The sequence below is a fragment of the Labrus bergylta genome, unplaced genomic scaffold (assembly GCF_963930695.1).
Source record: "Labrus bergylta unplaced genomic scaffold, fLabBer1.1 SCAFFOLD_231, whole genome shotgun sequence".
Classification (NCBI taxonomy): domain Eukaryota; kingdom Metazoa; phylum Chordata; class Actinopteri; order Labriformes; family Labridae; genus Labrus; species Labrus bergylta.
Window position 1 is genome coordinate 1793 of NW_027077296.1, and position 10708 is coordinate 12500.

Below are 10708 nucleotides of genomic sequence, written 5' to 3' on the forward strand. Positions count from 1 at the left end.
AAAGGCGCTCTTTTAAAAATGTTTGATATATTTCCTGTAGGGTCGTGCTTTTCTTCTCAGCGCACAAACGCTTCATGCAAACACTCCAGCGCACACAGACAGCCCACAGAGAAAACGCCAGGGTCCAAACTGCACAATTTCTGATTGGTCAAAAGAAAATTAAGATTTGTTATTCGATTTGTCTTTAAGGAGTTGGTGATGGGTCCTGAAGCTTAACCAGGTGAGAACCTCTGGACTCTGCTGCTCACCCTCTTATTCCACATCGTTCTTTTTTACATCACGTCTTACCTCAGGAGACCCCCCCCCCCCCCCCCGCCCCCCCTCCAGTCTGACAGGGATAGTGTCCTGCTGGGAGGTGCATGTGTGAACAACCAGGTCAGGAGGATTTCAGGAGCAGTCCTCATGACATGATCTAGATGTTTCAGTGCAGATGTGAAAAAACACCTCGACCATGAACCGGACGCTCTGATTGACCTCTTTCAATATAAACTGTTTGTGTGGAAGTGAAATTTACAAATGTGCTAACTCCCGTATTCTCTGTATTAGATAAACTTTTTCTCACATGCATTACATTTCTTTAGAGGAGTGTGGGAACTTCAGTGTAAATCTAACAGTCTTATAAATATCTTTAAACAAATGTTGCTTTGTGTGCCGGATCATCTCTCGTCTTCTGAGCGGAAAATGTGAGAAAAAAAAAAAGAGGCAACAAGGGGACAGGAAGAGAAATCATCTGACCTCATTTACATATAAATCCTCCATCACAACCCCGACAGGGCCCACGCCTGTGTTCATGTGTGTGTGTGTGTGTGTTCATGTGTGTGTGTAGATCTGAGGCCTCTCACCTCTGCCATCAGCCAGACAGCGGTTGTAGCCCACAGGGCTCAAGTACTCAAATATAAACACCGCCATTGCTGACACCAGCAACAGCATCACGAACATCATCACCCACACATCGGCGCTGAAGGGCTCTGCAGGGCGAGAGAGAGCGGGAGAGAGAGATGAAGGGAGGCGAGGGATGGAGGGAGGGAGCGTGGACGGACAGATTAGGAAAAGAAACGAGAGGGGAGAAGAGAAGAGAAGAGAAGAGGGAGAAAAATGGGAAGAGACAAGGGACACAAAGAAAGAGAGAGAGAGAGGAGAACAAGGAAGGGAAGACGAGAGAGAGATATGCAAATGTGGAGCGGCAGATTGAGAAGAGGAAGGAAGAGTCAGAGGAATTGAGTAGGAGTGGGAAATGTTCGAGGGCAAAGAGACAGGGAGCGAGCGAGAGAGAGAAAGAGGGAGAGAGAGAGAATAAATAAACAGTTATCCATATTATCATGCAGCACAGTCTGCCTCCTCATCGTACAAACACATAGACGCTGCGCCCTAATCACTCTGCGCCTCCACTGCATCACTTCGGTTCAACTTCCAGAGCTGGAAAAAAAAATGTACGCCATCTATTCTTTCCAGGGTTCATCCTCACCTAGGAAAGCTGAGGGTGAAACGGTGCCGTTGCTACGGGAGACCATAACGCTGATCCCCGTCTCGATGAAGGGGACGGAGAAATCGATGACCTCCGACCTCTCCTCGTTGATGGTCAAAGAGCCGACGGCCATGTGAGCGTTTTTCAACACCACCTGGTAAAGATGACAAACAGAGACAAAGAGCGCCCGTCACTCAAACGTTCTTTAACATTCTTTAAGACGTCACTGGTAAACACATTTACAGTCCTGGTTGCTCGTGGTGCAGATTATGTGGGTGAACCGTGATTCATAGACAAGCTGGCAACTTTGGCACTTTCTATTTTTGCAAACTCCTTTAGTCTATTTGCCGTTTTGGACGCCCCTCTGTTTGTCAGATATGAGAGCAGTTATCAGGTCAACAGGTGTTGCAGCGATGGAAGCGGTCAAGAGAAGTGGTTCAGATAGAAGTGATTGTACCCGACCTAAAAAGCCTCTGCATGTTTCTAATAAGCTCCACGAGCAGAAACGTGCTCAAACTAGGATCAATATTGGAGATGCTTTTGAAAAATGGAGAGAGGTTAGAACACAGAAAGGTTTACAGACCCATGCAGAGCTGGATAAACACTGAAGCTTCAGAGTCCACCACATGGTGACCTGAGTGAACATCCACTCTAGAGAGGAGGGGGGAGACAGCTCTCTAGAATGTTTAGAATTTAGACTGCAGTACCCATTTTAAACACTAGGGGTCAGAGTTACATACTGCTCCTTTAACGTCAGAGGAAAATGGCCGCCATGTGAAATGAGAGACAAAGATAGAGAAGGAGGACAACACACACACACGGAGCACTCGGGGTGGACGCATGTGATCATCGTCAGGGGAGGAAAAGAGGGAGGTAGAAAGTGGGTTACCACAGTGGGTCATGGCTGCTTGAAATAGTCGCCCCAATGCCTCTACTTCCTCTGCCTGCCCCCGCCCCCCCCCCCCCCACCCCCCACCCCACCCCACCCCTCCCTCTACCTCCTCTACCTCTGCACAGGTAATATATTTAGCCCCAAATTTTCAGAGCCCTACAGCGCAGGGATAAAGTGGGACGAGTCTGTCTCACTGAGTTAATAAGGCGTGTGTGATGACTGTGTGAGTCAAAGCTTCAGCACCAGCTCCAGTGTTAGAGTGTGTGTGTGTGTGTGTGTGTGTGTGTGTGTGTGTGTGTGTGTGTGTGTGTGTATGTGTGTGTGTGTGTGTGTGTGTGTGTGTGTGTGTGTGTGTGTGCGAGTGAGTGAGTCATAAAGGGAGAAAGACGGAGAACGACACCTTTGTTCTCCTCCTGTGAAGTGGACCTTTACAGAACGGAGAATATGCATCCACTCTGCACATTACCTGCAGTTTGCAAAGTGTTTCTGTGCCGTTTCATAACTTTTTCAATCATGTTTGTTCTGTCAGTATGTGAGTGCATGTTCACAGTGTGTGTGTGTGTGAGTGTGTGTGTGTGTGTGTGTGTGTGTGTGTGTGTGTGTGTGTGTGTGTGTGTGTGTGTTAGTGTTTAAATGTGCAAAATGTCTCCCGGCGAGGAGAGAGAGAGCGAGTCCATCCAGCAGTGTACTCACTTCCTCTCTCTCGCTGTGTTCGCTCTCTCCATCTCCCTCCTACGACTTGTTCTCTCCGTGTTATGAAAGTGACCCATGTGGGTGTTATTGAGAATGAGTGAGCAAGGATCTGCGTTTCTATGTGTGTGTGTGTGTGTGTGTGTGTGTGTGTGTGTGTATGCGTCTCGGCTTGTTTGTGTGTCTTTATGTGACTGCCAGCGAGGCCAAACTCATGTAATCAAGTGGATTGCCTCTAATATTTCAGATCATGGCGGTGAGGGGCCGAGCGAGTCAATGCAGCCCATGAAATGTGACACTGACGAGCAGAATCGAGTTAGGACCGACTGCAGGCCGACTTAAAGTGCTCCCATTTCTTCCCCCCTTTCGATCTATTGTCTTGGAGAGCCGTGGCAAATTGTGTAAAGGCCCTGAGTGATGTGGATGAGTGTTCAGGAGTGTTTCCAGGCACGTCCTCATAAAGCGTGTGTGTGTAGCGAGCAGCAGTCCAGATTCCTGTCCATTAACAACGTGAGATATAAAGACGATTTGGCCGAGTTTCAGACGGACAAGGACACTGTTTGGGTTTGTCGGATACGGCAGATTTACGATGAGGGAGAAGTGTCTTCGATGTTCACACATGGAAACAGTCTGGATTTGTTCCAGGTCAAAGGTCATTAAACTGCTCTGAATCAGTCACAAATTATTCCCTCGTTGCCTGATTGATCAGCAGAGACGACACATTTAAGGTAATACCTTAAAGCTAAGATTAGCAAGGAAGACTCTAAAGAGACATCAGATTAGATTTTACCTTAAAGGTTCATTCAGTGAGATGTGTAGAGACTGAATGATAAAGTGAGCTTACTATATGATCAGACATTAAGGAAACATAGAAGGAGGACTGCTGCATTGTAGTCAGACATAGCATGTTTCCTTAATGTCTGATCATATAGTAAGCTCACTTTATCATTTCAGGCAGTGTCTGGATGAAGGTCGTTTTGTTTCTGTGTGTTTGAGTTCACGCATGTTTTCACTTATTACTGTGATCTTTCATGCATAACTGTCCCTCGTCTGCGCCCGTCTGTGTTAGGGACAAGAGCTGAGATGAACCCCCCCCTCCCTCCCTCCCCCCTAATGATCGTCCATCTGTGGAGGTGAGAAGGAGACGGCACATTATGGCGCTTTTAGTCGGGCTGCTGTAGTTTATAGTTTATTACAGGTGAGCGTCTCACAGCTCACTGAGTGGCTTTATGTAACGGGTAAGAGGGGTCACTTTTAATCAACATTTAACAGTTAAAGTTCTGCAGGAAGACGACATCTCGCTGCTGACTCCTGAAGGTTGTTCAAACTTCAGCGAGGGATGAAGCGGGCGTTCAACCTTTGAACTTTGGGACGCCATCGATCCGTTTCCTTCATTAACAAATCACCGACATCAGAAAGCACAGCTCGCTCTCGTGGGTTGAAGTATGAGGAGTGACAACGACCTTACCTCGGGAACAAAGTCAATTAGGGGACGGTTTGACGCCCTACAGTGAATCGTTGCAGCTAACTGAATCTATGCACTCATGGGTGAAACGTTTAACCCAGCTGACACGAGGCCTGTGGGGCAGCAGGGCGAGCCGGAGAGGAAGGCTCATAATGTGAGGTATGAAATCAGAGTTCAGAGAAGTGAGCCTTCAGGTTGCTCCGATAGAAGCTGAATATAACACAACACATGCTGCGGGTCCATGAGGGTCCCCCCCTCAGATCACCTTTACCCTCAGAGTCAATCCCAACATCTTCACACCAGAACATCTGTGCAGCCTCCATCTATACATCCAGGAATCTGTGTGTGTGTGTGTGTTGCTGTGGACCAGAAGAAGTGCGGTGCTGATTCTGAAGTTTTCATGGGCTCATATTGTTGCTAAAACATTCTAAATAGTTTTGCTGTGGAGCAAAACGATGGAATCCACCGGAAACAACACACACTGTGCAGAATGAGACGCCCGAGGCAATGTTTAGATCGCTAAGTGGACGGGACACACTACCAGTTTACAGTTTTGTTAATCTAAATGGAGGCCATCTTTAGTACTGAATACCGTCCCCCCTTTCTGTAAACAACACACGCAGAAGAAGACTTGCCCAGGAGTCTGGGCTAAGCTACGCGTTAACTAACCGTCATTTACAAAAGCCGATGAAATTCGTCGTTTCAGAGCTCATTTAGGCGCCTTCACTGACCACAGAAGAACACGTTACAAACAAACAAACACATTCTGAATGGACACTGCTCGAGTAGAACAAACACTAGAACCAGAGTGTGCTTGGTGACAGAATATTTCCCTTCAAACATGAAGCATCCGGCGCTGTCTTTGTTCAGTTCAGCTGTTCAGATGAAAATGTTTTTTTCTTTGCAGATGATACCCTCATCTTTATATCAGATGTAAGAACACATATTTAAAGGTGATGAGAGTTTGGATGAAATATCTAGAAACATTTTCTGCCTAACTATCCCGACATCAGCTGAGAAGTATCACACACATTATTAACAGTATGAAGTTTTATGAGTGGATATGAAGCTCTGTGTTTGTTTGCAAGACGTTGATGAGATAATACAAAGTTTCTCTCACCTCTCCCACCATGCCGTTCCACGTCCCGTTGATCTTCTTGCCGTGTTTGCCGTTGGTGACCAGGTAAAGGTCGTAGGTGAACTTGACGGTCTTTGCGATCTTCTTCAGGATGTCGATGCAGAAACCTTTACAGCAGCGCTTTATGTAGATCCCCGAGTCCTTGGTCTGGTTGCTGCACGGACACACACACAGATGATGACTTCATTAGATGTGAAGCTCTGAGAGATCTGGCAGGAAAACGTTTACTGAAATCCTGATTTTGGTATCTGGCACCGTCACTCTCACGCAGATCAAGTGTGAAGGGATTCGACCTCCAGCGCTGCACAGCTGCCGCGCAAAATAAACATCACGCACGGAGAAAAAAAAAACTTGTGACAGCCGACAGGTTTCTCGTTTCATCTCTGCTCACTTCAGCTGAGCTAATGTGGTCAGACACAAAGACTCGTTCTATTCTAGTCCAATAAACAGGCACTCATGTTTCTCACACATCTGATTCATGGATTCTGATTGTATCTGATCCATGGACTCTGATTGGTTGTATCTGATCCATGGACTCTGATTGGTCGTATCTGATTCATGGACTCTGATTGGTCATATCTGATTCATGGACTCTGATTGGTTATATCTGATTCATGGACTCTGATTGGTCGTATCTGATTCATGGACTCTGATTGGTCATATCTGATTCATGGACTCTGATTGGTTATATCTGATCCATGGACTCTGATTGGTCGTATCTGATTCATGGACTCTGATTGGTCGTATATGATTCATGGACTCTGATTGGTCGCATCTTAATCATGGACTCTGATTGGTTGTATCTGATTCATGGACTCTGATTGGTTGACTCTGATTGGTCGTATCTGATCCATGGACTCTGATTGGTCATATCTGATCCATGGACTCTGATTGGTCGTATCTGATCCATGGACTCTGATTGGTTGTATATGATCCATGGACTCTGATTGGTTGACTCTGATTGGTCGTATCTGATTCATGGACTTTGATTGGTTGTATCTGATTCATGGACTCTTATTGGTTGACTCTGAATGGTCGTAAATGATTCATGGACTCTGATTGGTTGTATCTGATTCATGGACTCTGATTGGTTATATCTGATTCATGGACTCCGATTGTTTGTATCTAATTCATGGACTCTGATTGGTTGTATATGATCCATGGACTCTGATTGGTCGTATCTGATCCATGGACTCTGATTGGTTGTATCTGATTCATGGACTCTGATTGGTTATATCTGATTCATGGACTCCGATTGTTTGTATCTAATTCATGGACTCTGATTGGTTGTATATGATCCATGGACTCTGATTGGTTGACTCTGATTGGTCGTATCTGATTCATGGACTCTGATTGGTCATATCTGATCCATGGACTCTGATTGGTTGACTCTGATTGGTCATATCTGATTCATGGACTCTGATTGGTCATATCTGATTCATGGACTCTGATTGGTCGTATCTGATTCATGGACTCTGATTGGTCGTATCTGATTCATGGACTCTGATTGGTCGTATCTTATTCATAGACTCTGATTGGTCATATCTGATTCATGGACTCTGAATGGTCGTATCTAATTCATGGACTCTGATTGGTTGACTCTGATTGGTTGTATCTGATTCATGGACTCTGATTGGTTGACTCTGATTGGTCGTATCTGATTCATGGACTCTGATTGGTTGTATATGATCCATGGACTCTGATTGGTTGACTCTGATTGGTCGTATCTGATTCATGGACTCTGATTGGTTGTATATGATCCATGGACTCTGATTGGTTGACTCTGATTGGTCATATCTGATCCATGGACTCTGATTGGTTGTATCTGATTCATGGACTCTGATTGGTTGACTCTGATTGGTCATATCTGATTCATGGACTCTGATTGGTCGTATATGATTCATGGACTCTGATTGGTCGTATATGATTTATGGATTCTGATTGCTTGTATCTGATTCATGGACTCTGATTGGTAGTATCTGAGCCATAGACTCTGATTGGTCATATATGATTTATGGATTCTGATTGGTCATATCTGATTCATGGACTCTGATTGGTTGTATCTGATTCATGGACTCTGATTGGTTGTATCTGATTTATGGATTCTGATTGCTTGTATCTGATCCATGGACTCTGATTGGTCATATCTGATTCATGGACTCTGATTGGTCGTATATGATTTATGGACTCTGATTGGTCATATCTGATTCATGGACTCTGATTGGTCGTATATGATTTATGGATTCTGATTGCTTGTATCTGATTCATGGACTCTGATTGGTTATATCTGATTCATGGACTCTGATTGGTTGTATCTGATTCATGGACTCTGATTGGTTGTATCTGATTTATGGATTCTGATTGCTTGTATCTGATTCATGGACTCTGATTGATCGTATATGATTTATGGATTCTGATTGGTTGTATCTGATCCATGGACTCTGATTGATCCATGGACTCTGATTGGTTGTATCTGATCCATGGACTCTGATTGATCCATGGACTCTGATTGGTCGTATCTGAGCCATGGACTCTGATTGGTTGTATCTGATTCATGGACTCTGATTGGTTGTATATGATTTATGGATTCTGATTGCTTGTATCTGATTCATGGACTCTGATTGGTCGTATATGGTTTATGGACTCTGATTGGTTGTATCTGATCCATGGACTCTGATTGATTCATGGACTCTGATTGGTTGTATCTGATTGGTTCTCACAGTGTTTTGATCTGTTTCCTGCAGGGCACCGTGTTCCTCATGCACGTCCCGCTCAGAGGGTCCACGTCCTCCACGATGACGAACGGCGCCTCCTCCAAGGTCACGATGGACAGGTGGTCGTCCTCCCGGGTCGCCGCCCCTCCATACAGCTCGTAGCGAGGCCACACGTGGTACTTCATGGAGAGGGAGCCGTTCTCCCATTTACCCACCTGGAGAAACCACACGGAGACAAAGGGTGACACATCTTAAAGAGTCCTTTGGACAAGAATCTCTTCAACCCCCTGAAAAACAAAATAATAAAATAACTGAAGCTCTGAATTTACAAACTCAGAGGAGAGGAGAGGAGAGGACATGAAAGGAGAGGAGATTAGAGGAGAGGAGAGGAGACGACATAAGAGGAGAGGAAAGGAGAGGAGAAGAGAGGAGACGACATGAGGCGAGAGGAGAGGAGAGTAGAGGAGACAACATGAGAGGAGAGGAGAGGAGAGGAGACGACATGAGAGGAGAGGAGAGGAGAGGAGGGGAGAGGGAACTGGAGTAAAAAATGAGAGCAAGGTTAACTGAAAGGACAAAACTGGAACGGGGAACGAGCAGAATTTAAATGGAGAGGACTTCCTGTTGACTTAGTGGAAAGAGGCGTTCGTATGTAACAGAGAAAGATCTTAAAATAGTGAGATGTGCAGCAGCAGGTGGACAAACAACAGAACAAACATTATAGAGACTCAAAAAGTGATTATGAGACAAAGAGGAGAAAGAAGAAGACGGAGCACAGAGTGGAGTGAGAGAGCTGGAGGTGGCGCTCGTTCAGAAGCTAAATGCTGGCTCTTCTGCAGAGGAGAGTGCAGCTGAACGTCTGGAGGACCCTCCAATGAAGAAGTGTCATCAATTAGTCCGTTTCCTCTCCACCTGTGAGAGCGTACCTGGAGACTGCGCCCCCTCTCCTCGTGTAAGAGCGGCGCTGACACCGAGGGGCAGATGGATATGGATCATCAGCTAATTGGACACGCAGTTATGGAAGAGAGGGCAGGACAGGGAGCTGAGGCGCGAGTGTGTGAAGTCAGGTTTGCAAGCTTGTAAAATATGCAAATGTGTACACACACACACACACGCACACACACGCACACACACACACGCACACAAACACACACACAAACACACACTTAGAGCACTCCAGGGAACACAAACTTGCCAAGAATGCCTGGAGTGGACAAGCTACGACTGTGTATCTATCTCTGCAGCCTCCAAAAAAAAGAAAGAAAAAAAGAGAGCAAGCTGCAGAAAGTGATAGAAATGAGCTGGAAAGAAAGACAGAAAAGGGGGGGAGGAAGGAGGGGAGAAAGGGGGTTAACATCCCCCCTAAGGGGTCTAAACTGGACTGGACACTACAGAGTCTTTACAAGAACTTCAAAGGTGCAAAGAGAGGACGGTTGTAGAGGCTAGAACTCATTAGGATCCAAGAAAAGTGGTTCAGCTGGAAGTCAAGCTTAGAATTAAACATGAGTGAGGGAGCGGGAGGAGGAGGGCGGGGGGGGGGAGGGGGGGGGGAGAGAGATTCACCTTGTAGTGTGATCAGAGGACAGAATATAGATTAGAGAGGCAGGAGAACGAGAGAAACACGGAGAATAAAGGAGAGTCAGGACGCAGACACAAAGGACGGGGAGAGTCAGCAAACACAGGTGCATGATGGGAACTCTGCAGGTGAAGGGGAGCATCAAGTTCAGGTGAGGCTGTGACACCTTTTCTCTGCTCACACACTCAGAGAAGTTGTGTCCACAGAACAGAGCTCTTGTTTTTCAGATTTACTCTTCTTACACCGAGCATCATGCATGAGCTGATACAAAGTGTGACGCAACAAATAAAAAAATATTCAAGCAAATATACTGCTTGTTGATATTTTGCCAGCTTTGACAAACATTACAGGAGGATACTGAGAGATATTAATCGTCACATTGCCACAACTTTTATCATTAAAGTTGTTTTCACACATGCACTGAAGATATGGAGATCATTTCAGGAGTTTTCTGCAGGTGTGAAGGCTTTCTTGTGTGGAAAAAGCACAAGAACAGTTTCAGTTCGATCTACTCTCTGTCACCAAGGAGCATGCTGGGAAGTTTCTCCCCACTTCTCCTTCTCAGTAACCCCGCCCCAGCCCTCTTCTTTCCACAACACGTTTTCTACATTCAGGGTTCAGAGACTTTAAGAGAGATGTGTTCTTACACCGAGTGAAACATAAACACAAGCCATGATTTTTTAATGACCTGCTTGGTGTGAGTCCTCACATGAACTCTTCTCGAGGGATTCTTTTACAAACAGAGGAAGCTGATAGGGAGGCAAACAG

At 45.6% G+C, this 10708-nt stretch overlaps 1 protein-coding gene across 1 annotated transcript in view; it reads right to left on the reverse strand.

Annotated features, from left to right (window-relative positions):
* Positions 1–344: 344 nt before the first annotated feature.
* Positions 345–10708, reverse strand: part of LOC109979452 (glutamate receptor ionotropic, NMDA 2B-like) — an 11417-nt gene continuing 1053 nt past the window's right edge. The window contains exons 2-5 of the mRNA XM_065952336.1: positions 8371–8579; positions 5633–5804; positions 1466–1619; positions 345–968 (exon numbers count right to left, since the gene is read on the reverse strand). Coding sequence (XP_065808408.1) covers positions 811–968; positions 1466–1619; positions 5633–5804; positions 8371–8579 — 693 coding nt within the window. The 3' untranslated portion in view covers positions 345–810. The remainder of the gene's footprint in view (positions 969–1465; positions 1620–5632; positions 5805–8370; positions 8580–10708) is intronic.